Source organism: Tenrec ecaudatus, chromosome 4 (genome assembly GCF_050624435.1).
Source record: "Tenrec ecaudatus isolate mTenEca1 chromosome 4, mTenEca1.hap1, whole genome shotgun sequence".
NCBI lineage: Eukaryota > Metazoa > Chordata > Mammalia > Afrosoricida > Tenrecidae > Tenrec > Tenrec ecaudatus.
The window spans coordinates 66,696,208-66,709,737 of record NC_134533.1 but is presented as its reverse complement, the minus strand read 5'-3'; the positions used below and the strand labels follow the sequence as shown (position 1 = coordinate 66,709,737).

The window sequence follows — 13,530 nt, the reverse complement described above, 5'->3', positions numbered from 1 at the left end:
TGTGCTTATAAATAGTTATCGGTCTATACCTAGGGAGTGGCACAAGTGGATAAGCACTGGAATATTGGCTAAAAGGCTTGCAGTTCAAATTCACTTAAAGGTACCTCGGAAAAAAGGGTTTACCAAATGTAACAATTCTGAAAACCCTATGGTCCAGTGCTTTTCTGCATATGGATAGTAAGTAGCGTAAGAATCAAGGCAACAACAAATAACATATATACTCGAGTATAACTGTCCCGAATATCAGCCAAGGCACCTAATTTTACCACCAACACTGCATTAAAAATGTGCAGAAGAACTCAGCTTATACACGAGTATATTTGGTAACAATATGAATATAAACACATATATTTATATGTATATATATCCATTCAACTTGACTTTTCTCTCTCTCTAGGTACATATTATGTAAAAATAAACTCAAACTGACTCTCAGTTTGATTTAATTTTTACCTTTTCCTTTTAGGTACAGGGAGGATACCTTATACCAAATAAATATAAAGGTTAAGGCACAAGATGTTGTTACTATGGCTGTTGCAGTTCATATATTGCATGGGTGTATTCCAAAAATAACATGGTTAACCATGTCTCTGAGATATAGAGATGGCTACATTCAATTGCTTTGAGTAATATACTTAATCTTAGCCTTGTTACTCAGCAAACTCACTACCATTGAGTGATGCCAACTCATAGTGACCCTTTAGGTCAAGTTATAAATGCCCCTGTGAGTTTCTGAGACTGACAATTTACAGGAATAGAAAGTCTTATCTTTCTCCCACAGAGTGGCTGATGGTTTCTAACTGCTGACCTTGTGAATCACAGCCCAATGTCTAACCAATATGCCACCAGGTCTCCTGTTAGTTTTATTAGGATACGTTAAAAAGTTTTAAAAGTTTTTTCTATGAAAAGAATGAATATGAATTTAAGTGGGCATCTCCTCAAATCATTGAAGCTTTGCAACACGTTTGTGGGAATGCTGTCCCATATAGAACACTGGGTTTGAGATGGATTTAGCATTTTAAAATGATCCCTAGTCAAAGTAAGTTATGTATTGGTCTACTAACTACAAGGTCAGCAGTTCAAACCAACAGGCTACTCCTCAGGAGAAAGACAAGGCTTTCTGCTCCTATAAAGATTTATATCTTCTGAAACCAATGTGGGTAATTCTGCTCAGCCTCTAGGATGTTGTGAGTCCTATAAACCACTCATAGACTGTACGTTTGGAGGGGATTTTTGTTTCGTTTTATTTTATTTTTTGAAGATGGGAAGACCGCAATAAGAAACTGTGGCTGAATTGCAGAAATCGATGGAATAATAACATAAAACTACAATTGATGCAATCGTTACTGAAGTTGAGATCACATATCATTAGGCATTTTAAATTTTATGCAAATATTTAGTGTCAATGGTGTTTCAGTTCAATGGATGCCGAAAATATTTCACAAAGATTAGCTAGCTCAAATAACTGAACTCTCCAACCCTGTGCTATATAAGATCAAAGCTAACAAAGATGATTTTATGGAAGGAACCATAACCAGGCATGGTTTGTGTATTGAACCTTCCAATCCAGAGAGCAAGGTCAAATCAAACAGTGGGTTCTGTGGGCCTCTTGCAGGCCAGTGGAGTTTAAGACAGAGAGGTCAGTTTAGAAAGTTATGGTATCTCCTTCTGAATTTTCTCTGGACAGTCCAGGTAGATTTTTTATTAGGACAACCATGAGAACGTCTTAGGAAGAAGTCGGGTTTTTCTTGTTTTTTTGCTTTAAATTGAGAACTACACTGGTAAACAAAAGGCCAGGAACAATACTCTGAGAACTTTTCTTAATTCCATCATGACAATGCTTCTGATCATTCTTCCAGGGGACCAAGTTCAGACCTATAATAATTTCATTAGGAAGAATTAGCCCATCCACACAACATGTCTGATCTTGCCCTGTTAGATATATTTCTGTTCCCCATACTCAACGTTTAAAAAGAACAAGATTTGAATCCATAAAGAATGTCAAAATGTCATTTTTGAAATGGTATAAATTGAAGAGTATAGAGTTCTTCAAGAAGGGTAAGAGCTAGAAACGCTTATTTCAGGAGAGTATACACCTAGATGGATCAATTGCTATATATTTTGCTGTTTGTTTAATAAAGTTTTCTATGATTTTATAGTAATATATTTTGACTACTCTTTGTTCTTCTGCCTATTGTATGTGCAAATGCAAACCCCAGGTTCTATATGAAAACTCACATAAAGGTAACAAATTTAACCTAAAAGCTTAGAAATGTCCTATGTCAAAATTTGCCTAAATTTGAATTAGCAGGAAATAAAAAAAGTTTATATGTACTTCTTTCTACTCTAGGCCAAATGGATAAATCGGTAGAAATATTTACTTGGAAAACAATAATATTAGTTTTAGACATGTTGTCTTTATAGCTGAAATGTAAAAATTGTTAGAAGTATCAGGTACATCAGAGGTATTCCTAAAGAAAATATGATGCATTTTTTGGTTTTAAAATAACCTTCACTCACTGTTCCAGTACTAAATTTCTTATGAACTTTGATTTTATAGGGAAATATTACATGTACCATAGATAAATACTTTTTTGTGTTACACTAGAAAATAATATAAAATTTATTTATTCTGCAGTTACAGATATAATCTTATGTAGTATGACAATAAATAAAATATTCCAATAAAAATACAATAAAATTATCAATATGCTCTTAAGTGAAGAAATACACAAACACGGAAATAAAGATATATATTGCACTACATCTGTTAAAACTACAGAATTCAGAATCCTTCTAATTGAACATGATATGCCTTTTTATAATATTTTACCAAAGAATGAGTCAGTAAAAAAATCTTCAATTTATATATTTTTTGAAGCATTTCAATGGTGACATTAGTAAACTATATAGAAGTACAGGCACAATATTTATTTCAAAGTTTTCCTCAGGCATGGTGATTTTCATGATGGAACAACAATAATGATTATGGCAGTGATAATACTTTATCCTTATTGAATTACTGTAAGTTATGAAGTCCTATGGGAAAAGTTATACAAATCTTTGACAACGATTTACAGTAAACACTACTTCTGCTTCCTTATAAGGCTTATTTTACTTTTTCCATATACAGAGTAGAGAAAGGTGAATTTGTAGCCATAAACTGTTTTCCCAAGGCCCAGCATGTCGAGGAGGTGACATAAAGTTATGAGAACAGCTTTGTTTGACTCCAGAGACCATATATCCTTCCACAGTGTCTGAGATGAAATACATTCTCAAAGATTTTCCATAATAAGTTTATATCTGTATTTTGTATAAAATATTTCTGGCCCAAAAAAGTATTTTTGGCAATAACTAGACTACTAACCCTCAATTATGAGAGTATCACAAATGACATTTATTCAAGAAACTTAAGGCAAATAATATGAATTTCCTTTAAATTAAAATAAAAATATTTAGGAAATCATTATAGCAAAGACCCCAGCTTGTAGAATATCCTTTAGGATTTTTTTAGACTTCCAAACCTTTCCTTTGGTGATTGTTTGATGAGGTAGGAATAGCATCAAAAGTAAAGTTAGAAAAATATTGTTTATATTACTGCTTACATGTCAGTAAAATTGACCAGGTATCAAAGTTTTTCTCATTCAGAACTCAATAACCTTTAGAATTCCTTAAAAACATTTTGATTCATTTATTATTAAGATCATAGTTATACCCACCAATATTGATGGGAGAGTCAGATCAATAGGGCCCCTAGAGGAGCCATTTAATTTTTAGAAAGAACAATTTTAATGAAATGTCAAACCTGGTCTTTGGAACAGAAGACTTTTGTCACCTGATCTCTAATCTGCTTGGTCTTCACCCCATAGACAAAAGGGTTGAAGAAAGGTGGAACTAGTAGATAAAGGATGGACAAAGTAATATGTATGTGTGATGGGATATGAGATCCAGATCTGTGAGTAAAAAAAGAGAAGAAAGCAAGGAGATAGAATTGGAAGAAGACACACATGTGGGGAATACATGTATTGAATGCCTTAAGGCGAGCCTTTCTTTGGGGCAGGTGAGCAACCGTGATAAATATCTGAATATAGGAAAGGGTGATTGAAATGAAGTCAAACCCACCAACAATGAAAGCACCAAAGAGACCATAGAACTTATTGATAAAAATGTCTTCAGTGGCAAGCTTCACAACAGCCATGTGTTCACAGTAAGTATGGGATATTATTTTGGTTCGGTATAGCTTCAGGCGACACTTTATGAGCAGAAGACATGGGATTACAAGGATGGCAGGCCGCAATGTCATCCCAATTCCAATATGCGTCACTACTTGATGAGTGAATATGGTAGCATGTCTAAGGGGGTGACAGATAGCCACATAGCGGTCGAGAGCCATGGCCAGCAAGACACCTGATTCAATGCCCTGAAATGTGTGGATGAGCCACATCTGAAGGAGACATGCATCAAAATAGATATCTGGCAAATGAAACCAGAAAATTCCAAGCATCTTGGGTACAAAGCTGGTGCTCAGAGCAATGTCTGTGGCACCTAGCATGGCCAAGAAGATGTACATGGGCTCATGGAGGGTGCGTTCAGATTTGATGATGATCACAAGTAGAGTATTTCCAATCAAAGCAATGAGATACATAGCACAGAAAGGAATCCCAATCCAACACTGCACAGATTCTAGGCCAGGTATTCCTACAAATGTCAGTATAGGTGGCATAATTACAGTGTCATTGGGAATAGGCATGGCAATCCAGGGGTCTTCTTGAGGGAAAATGTGTAGAATATATGATACTCTGTAATGGTGTATATCCTATTCTGTCTGAATCACAAAGTTAATTTGAGAACAGAATTAGCAGAATAAACTTCATTATTTCTTCCTTGTTTTAATGAATGAGATCATGTAATCATGTAGACTACTTAAAGTTTCACTAGGTTTTACTTTGGCAAGATGATCTACCTACCCTTAGTGATGTAAGTTGTGTAAAAATAGTATTGGAAATGATCTCTTTGATGTTATCAATGTGATCAGCACGTTTAGTGGTGTTCTCTTTGCTCTCTTTCCACCTTCTCTTTCTGTCTCTAACCTGTTCATGGAAATGAAGGAAAAAATATTATTCAGAGAACAGACATAAGACATAGAACTTTAATTTTAAACTACCCCATGCCATTATCCCCATGCTTCTATTAATTTCACCAGATACTATGTCAGCCCTTCACTGATATAAGTTAGTTAGTAGAACACCTCTTTCTAGGGCTGTGACTCCCATGAAAACCCCCTCTCCTCGCCAAGAATGTTCATGCCACAGAGCTAGACCCCTACTTGATAAGTATTGTGATGTATATAATTCTGGTGTCCTGCCCAAGTAGGTCAGAATCAAGAGACACAGGCTTCAATGACTACCTTTATATTCAAGGTCTTCAGACATGTCTTTTTCTGCATAGATGGAGTGCCAGAACAGAGGTAAGATATTACCGGTAGTTGTTAATGTTAAGTGAACTCAATTATACATCTTACAAAAGAGGAGAACGGTTTTCATCCTGAACAATGAAAATGATAGTGCTCCATGATACCTTTGTAGAGCTTAGAGATAGGTGAAAGGTTTTCTAAGTGTGAATCTCCATTTGAAATCTGTTTCAATGGAGAATCTTTATCCACAAATCAGCTCTACTTACTGTATAAGAAAAGTAGGAAGTTATAAATTCATGACTTGCAGAAAAAATTACACAAAATATACGAAAAATTGGGTTTCCTCTACAAAATAGTTCAAAATCATATTTTTATTGTGATAGAAATATTTAGTATTTTCTTGTAAACCTATATACTAGCATAAACTTAAAGCTAATTAGCAGGTTTCATGAAAATATGCATCAATGAATACTTATTTTTGAAATAAGGAAACATAGATGATTACTTAAGTGATTGATTACATCCAAATCAAGCTAACCTATAATTTCTGTATGTGGTTTTGACCTAAGTATATCTAAAATATTCCCCAGAAATCATCATCCACACCATTACACTGGGATCTTTCACTGCCAAGAACCTTAATCCTTTGAATTTCAAAACTGATCATTTTTGGAGATGTTTCATCCAAATCCTTCTCCTCAAACCAAATTCTGTGCTGTGACTTCCTGGCACCTGCTATAAATAGTCTGATGGGTTTTCCATGCCTACATGTCTATTCATTGTCACCTTCAGAAAGACCTCAATTAAGTTGAGCTAAAGTTTCCTGTCAAACAATGCTTCCCCTTTCAGATCATGTGATAGAGCTTCAGAAAATTCTAAGAAGAACAGAATTAAAGATAGTTGAATTTTTCCTCAAATATTTAGGGTCCTCTCCTGTATTTTCAGATATAAAATCACAAAGATTGAAGGTCGTTGTGCTTCTTTCCTCCTTTTCTTTCTCCTGACAATGAAGTAAGCGCCTTTCACCAAGGGATGTTCCCAGGCAGACTCTCTGATCCATTTCATCTGTTCCTGAATTAACATCGCGAGAATTTCATAGCAGACAGACACCATAAAAAATAGTAACTACTCTTATGTTTATGATTTTGAATTTTTCTATGTCTAATCTCATGAGCTTTACGTATGCTTTCACTGCAAAATTTATCATTTCACCTGCACCTGATTTGGGTCCCCATTTCAAAGTCTGCACTCACTCAGAATTGAGAATCAGCAGTTGTGTGTCACGGGAAGTGTGTTCTCTTTGCTGGTTCGTGTTTTGCCCATAAATTCCCCTGTTGACCAGAATTTCATCAGCCCTGGAACGTCCTGAGAGACTTTACTCCCAGCTGTAGACATGTACCCTGTGTCCAGATGATCAGTCACCTTTTCTCAAGAATATCCTGTTGATCAATTTTCATGGGACTTGTTCCTCTCCTAGTTTGGCCAATAATTGAAGGATGTTTTCTCAGTCAAATAAGGAAGTAGTGTCCTGAGATTAGAATTCATCTTGTTCTCACATGCTTAACAGTAAACCGCACAGAAACAGGGCACCGGAGCATACGTCGAACGGGGCTCTAGCTAATGCCCGAAGAATTGTATAGCATTGTTTCAGGCTGTTTCAGGAAAGGGAAGTCATACATATAGTTCCCCTTTCTTATGTTACTCTTAGCCTTCCCTGAAAACCCTAAATAACATTTAGATGGCACTGCTGTGATGAAAAGGAGAAGGTGTGTTAAAAGTTGGAAGAGGGTAGAAAGGTCAGGGCAATAGTAAGCTACAAAAACTATAAGAGAGGTAAGGAAATGAGTTAATCACAGTTGATTTGTTTCCTAATTAGAAAAATTAGCTTTTTATCTCTTTCAGTATATGAAATCCAGGATTGATGAACCTATAGGGACAAGTAGAGTAAGGGTTTCAGGTTGGGGGTTGAATGGTGGTGGTGGGGTGGCCAAGGAATTCAGGAAGGAAAAGAAGTTTAGGAAACTGATACTGATAGCAAATTGGCAAAACTGCTTGATGTGATTGAACTATGGGTTGATATGATATATGTATTACTCACAATAAAAATAAATAAAAACTATATATAAAGACAGGGAGTGAAAGGGATTATTCTTTCCTATGAAAAGGTAGTGATAGACATTTTCAACAAGGTCCTTGATCTTAAGGATTTCCTTAGTATTAATTTTGTTTAATTTTTAGTTTATTCTATGTTTTCCTATGCCTTAATATATTTAATATGTTTTTATATAAATACATAGGTTTGGGGCTTTTATTTGTTCATTTAATATTTATCATCTACAAATAGGATTTATTCATAATCCTTATTCTATGGGCATACTAACTTGTGTGGCTAATGTTGGTTTTTCTGATTTCCTATTTGTAAAATTAGTATTTTAGCGCAAACTGGGAATACAGACCAATTACTTTTTAAAATTCATCAAAATACAGAAGCGACCCCTTGTTCTCATAGCAACTGTGTAGGACAGAGTAGAAATAACCCTGTGAGTTTCGGAGAAGTAACTCTTTAGGAGAGGAGAAAACCCTGTCTTTCTTCCTGGGAGCAGCTGGTGGTTTCAAACTGCTGACCTTGCAGTTAGTACCCCAACTAGTAATCACTACTTCTCCAGGGCTTCTATAAAATCAATAGTAGATATTGAGCACCTTGATAATATTGATGTCACACATGGTCCTGTGAAAACCCCTAAAATCAAGTGCACCCCCACCCTCGAGTATCTATTCTATTTAGAGCTAAATGATACTTCAGAAAATGTTCTAAGTTTAAAGACACAACTAAATAATGAAAGACTATCTTAATAATTTGAAATATTATCATTCAAAAGTTTTTTCTTTATCTGTGTAATCAATTATGGATGCTGCTTTCTAAAAATGTTCTAATATTTGTTATGGTGATAATTGTACAACTCCTCTTAATTTAATTAAACAATTGAAATATGTGATATGTGATTTTTAACATTTAAAAAATCACTTTATTGGGGGTTCATACAATTCTTATCACAATCCATGCATACATCCATTGTGTCAAGAACATATGTACATTTGTTGCCATCATCATTCTCAAAACATTTGCCCTCCACTTGAGACCTTAATATCCGCTGCTTATTCTCCCCCTCCCTCCCCACTCCCCCCATCCCATGAACCCTTCATCATTCATATGTTATTATTATTTTGTCATATATTACACTGTCTGTTGTCTCCCCCAGCCCTCTTCCATGCTGTCCCTCCCCCAGGGAGGAGGCTATATGTAGATTTGGATGCGACTTTTTAAAGTTTAGTATTATTTAATTTTTCAACAATGTATACAAGTTGCTATTACTCTTGGAGTGTTGCATACTTAATTATTCATTACACACATTCTTGAATTATAAATATGTGAGATTTAATTGGAATAATTTTTCCAGATATACATGATTGCGATTTCTAGAAACCTCCCACCCCCATATAGTGATATCCATCAAGAACACACCCAGGTAACTCAGTAAGGGAGATTGCCCTCCCTGGAATTTTCAAGGGGATAGGTTCTGTTGGAGCGCAAAATGCTCATATCTTTGGTTAAAAGAAATTTAAGGGAGACTTAATCCACAAGGGAAATCTCTACATGGATTTCTAAGAGCTGAATACTCAGAATTTAGGCTCTAATACAATTCTCTTTTGATCATGGATTTCATTATTAAAATGCAGAAGGCTATGATGAAAGTGAAAAACAAAAGTCCATTATTTTATCACAATTATTGCATAATGAATTTTGTCATTAAGTCGTAGATCATACTGGCTGGTGTGTTCCTTCTGTATGAACTTAGCTAACATCTGCTTTAGATGGTTGCTTCTTTTAAGACAAGACTTTAAGAATATAGACCCTATTCTTTTTGATAAGCAGGCCCCATCTGATTTCCTGTAGCACCCATATCTTCAATGATCACTTTATGAGGGAAAGTATCAAGCAGAGCTACATCATGAGAATGACTTGTTTTTAGAGTAGGGCATATGGTTACATATTCCAAATTCATATGTAAAACTAAGGCTGACATTTATCCCTGGTCCACTTCTTCAGAAATACTATAATTAATCTCCATAAGACATTTGATAATTCTAATAATAATATCATTAATCTAGCGAATGGTATCGAATTTTAAATACTAATGAAAAAGGAATATATATATATATATTCCTTGATATATAAATAATGTATATGAGAGCTTATAGATATTTATATATATATATCAATAGCTAGATAGAGAGATGAGATATTTAGACTGAAATACATAAACTGTTCAGTTATACAAATTAGAAACTGAAGTGATTGAACCCACCTTGGGAGGGCTTTGCCCATCTCACAGAAGGTGGTTTCACTTCTGTGGTTGGTTAAAATAGGAAAGGACAGCCACCGTGGTGGAAAATGCTTAAAATTCCTCACATAGATGCCAAATTGGAGAATCCATTTTATATTAGAAGGTTGATCATGCAGTTTTGAAGAATTTATATTCCAGCCTTTGCAACCTAAGCATCATATTATAGGCCACTTGGATTTTTTTGATTTTGGCTTTTCTAAAAGTATACCATTTTTCATGGGTCACATCAGAAGGTTTCTATTTGGAAACCACACTAAGTAAATTGGATGTTACTTTAAACATACGTGTTCCAGATTAAATGGACTGAAATACTGCTTTGGACTTACAGCTGAAACAGCCTAGGTTAAGATGAAGCAGATGATAGTTATCTCAAGGTAATGGATTCTGAAGTCATTTGATTTTGGTTCAACTCTCTTGTTTTTGAGGTTGCCCAATAACTGACAACTTTAGACCAACATGCATTTCCTATTTTCTTTGCTTTTTGTTACATGGCTTTACTCTGCAGACATAAGTTTGCTGTAGTGAATGAGCATTATTGAAATGTTTGCTGTTTTCATTTATAGAGGTCTAAATAAAGGCATGTACATATGCAAACATATTTAAATATGATGGGGAAATAGATTTATGTGCAAATATTTATAGGTTTAGTATTAAGGTAGCAGATGAACATTGGGCCTCCACTGAGGTACTCTCTCAATGCAGGAATACTTTGTTCCATTAAACTGGCATTCCATGATGCTCACTTTCACGACTAGATCCCTGAAGACAAATCAGATGCATAAACAAATGTGGTTAAGAAAGCTGATGGTGTCCGAATATCAAAAGATATAGCATCTGGGGTGTTAAAGTCTTGAAGGTAAACAAGTGGCCATCTAGCCCAAAGCTCACTAGAAAGAAGCATACCAGACTCTGTGATCATGAGGTGTCGAAGGGATGAAGTTTCAGGCATGAAAGGACAATAAATCATATCATTGTCAATGAGAGGGGTGCTGGGTGGGGACCCAAAGCCCATCTGTAGGCAACTGGACATCCCTTTGCAGAAGGGTATTGGGGAGAAGATGAGCCAGTCCAGGAGCAGTGTAGCAATGATGAAATATACAACTTACATCATGTTCCTAAATGCTTCCTCCCCATCCACTGTCATGATCCCAATTCTATCTTAAAATCTGACTAGACCAGAGGATGTACACTCGTATAGATAGGAACTGGAAACATAGGTAATGTAGGATGGATGATCCCTTCAGGACCAGTGGTGAGAGTAGCAATACCAGGAGGGTGGAGAGAAGGTGGGGTAGAAAGGGAGAACCGATTACAAGGATCTATATGTGACCTCCTCCCTGGGGAATGGACAACAGAAAAGTGGGTGAAGGAGATATTAGGTAATGTAAGATATGACAAAATAATAATGATTTATGAATTGGGAATATTTCATGATGGAGCAGGGAGCAGGGAGAGAGCGAGTAAAATGAGGAGCTGATGCCAGGTGCTTACATGGAGAGCAAATGTTTTGAGAATATGAGGGTATTGAACGCAAATGTGCTTTACACAGTTGATGTATGTATAGATTGTGAGAAGAGTTGTATGAACCCCTAATAAAATGATTTTTTAAAAGAAATTTTTGTCGTGTGTCAAACCCTCATAATTTTCTTAAGGAAAACTTTTAATGAGATTATTGAAAAACTAGCTGAACAATGGACTCAGACATCAACCATCATGAACTGGTGCCAAAGAAGAACTACTTTGAGGCTAACATAGTCGTAACTAGCCAGCTCCCAGATGCTAACTAACAGAAACGTGAGGAGCGAATATAATACCTGGGATTCCAAATTGGTCCGTACTGCCTTGATTCTGAGGAATGATCTATAGCAGTGACATGTGTACATCTTGAGCTTCTATTTGGATATGCATTACAGCTGTGTCACCTACAATTCTATTGAGATACAGAGCATTTCCATTACTCCAGGAAGTTTTCCCTTCAGATCTGTTTCCAGTCAATGCCAGAAACATATTTCAACAAGAGAGAGATAAGTGGATTTCATGTTCACATTTAATTCTAGACTCAGTCTAAGAACAATTAGTTCTGTGACATTCTCCTCTTCAAGAAGATTTTGGTGCTATAGCAAAGTGTAGTGAAGAAGGTAATTGGTTCACAGCTCTCAGAAAGAAGTGTGTCTGGGGTCTTAAAGCCCTGTCTTCAAATAAACAGCTATATAAGTGAAGCATCAACTAAGTCTACATGGAAGAACCCCACTAGTCTTGTGTAATCTAAGAACCACAAATACAAATCTGCCAGAGCTTAGATTGTAAACACCTGGTCTTCAGGTGGTTGTGAATGACAGTGGAACCCAAAATCCATTCACAGTGTCCACACATAGATTACGCCTCCAGGCAATTCCCTGTGACCAGAGTAGACGGATGTGAATATCCTTGTTATCAGACAGAGCGCATTATGAAGTTAATGATGATAGGTTAAAATGTATTTTCTTATCATTTTGTCTTCCTTTTGACCTATTTGAAAGTTGTTTTTTTGGTTATTTTTCTGTTTTTCTTTTTTAGAAAAACAAATAAATGTGAATGGGAAATACTCATGGATCAAGTCTCTAGTGAATCCCCTCCAGCCACAGACCAGGGATGGGAATAGCCCTGCTATTATTCAGAGTGCCATGGAAAGTGGTGACTGCAGATGTAGTAAGCTTAAAATGCACACCTTATTATTTGATCACATTTGATCCATTGTAAATTGGTTCTAATTATTTTCTACTCCTCTATGTTTTTTCTCTATTTTATTGTTGTTAGTATCTTTGTTGTTAGTTTTGTATATTTTTGTATATTAAATCAATGATAGGTAAATCTATAGAGAGTAACTGATTTAATGGTTGATTTGGGATAGGGCAGGGGGAGGTTGGGGAGTGCAGAGCTAGTAATAATAAGTACAAAACAGAAGAAACTATTCTCAAATCGATTGTGGCACTGATTGTACAACTCTTCTTAATATAATTGAACTATTGAATTGTATGATATGAGAGATATGTGCCAATAAAACTGTTTAAAAAACAAAGAATGAATGGATTCAATATCATTTACTGGGAGAATATAAGGGTAGGAAGAACAATTGCTATGAAAATAACTTTTAAAATGTAACCAAGCATGATAGTTACATAATCCATCAATTTGAGAGGTTAAAGAGGGGAGGGGTAGAATCTAGCCTGTCAATCTGGTTGTACCTTGATGACCTCACTGGGAGGTCCTAGGGAGGTGAATAGCTCGCTGAAGGTGGGGCAGATAATCACTCTCTGGGAAACGGTGCAGTTGACAAGACACATGGAAATATGTTAGTACCCTGAGATTGAGAAGCCACATGGAGACCCCTGCCAGCACTGAGATGATTACAACATCACTGGATCCACAAGATTTCACAACCATTGACCTATCAACTTCCTGTATTCGGCATCATTGCATGGTTTGTGAAGAGGACTTTATAGATTGGTATCAGGCATATGGATTAATATTGGATTTATGAACTTGATCTAGATAAGCTTGGGATGTTTTCTTAATGTACAATTTCTGTTTATATAAAGTTCTTTCTTATACACATATGAGTGTCTATGAATTTGTTTTGCTAGTCTACCTGGATTAACACATTATAGTGCTTTGGAAGTGGGGTAATAGAGAAACAAATCATAAAGACGGAGAGTGGATCCTTGTATGACC

The 13,530-nt window shown here is 35.8% G+C and overlaps 1 protein-coding gene across 1 annotated transcript; it reads right to left on the bottom strand.

Annotated features, from left to right (window-relative positions):
* Positions 1 to 3,799: 3,799 nt before the first annotated feature.
* On the bottom strand, positions 3,800 to 4,750 carry LOC142446821 (olfactory receptor 52A1-like). The gene has a single exon (XM_075548559.1). The coding sequence runs from the start codon at positions 4,748 to 4,750 to the stop codon at positions 3,800 to 3,802; it is 951 nt and encodes a 316-aa protein (XP_075404674.1).
* Between the last annotated feature and the right edge of the window lie 8,780 nt (positions 4,751 to 13,530).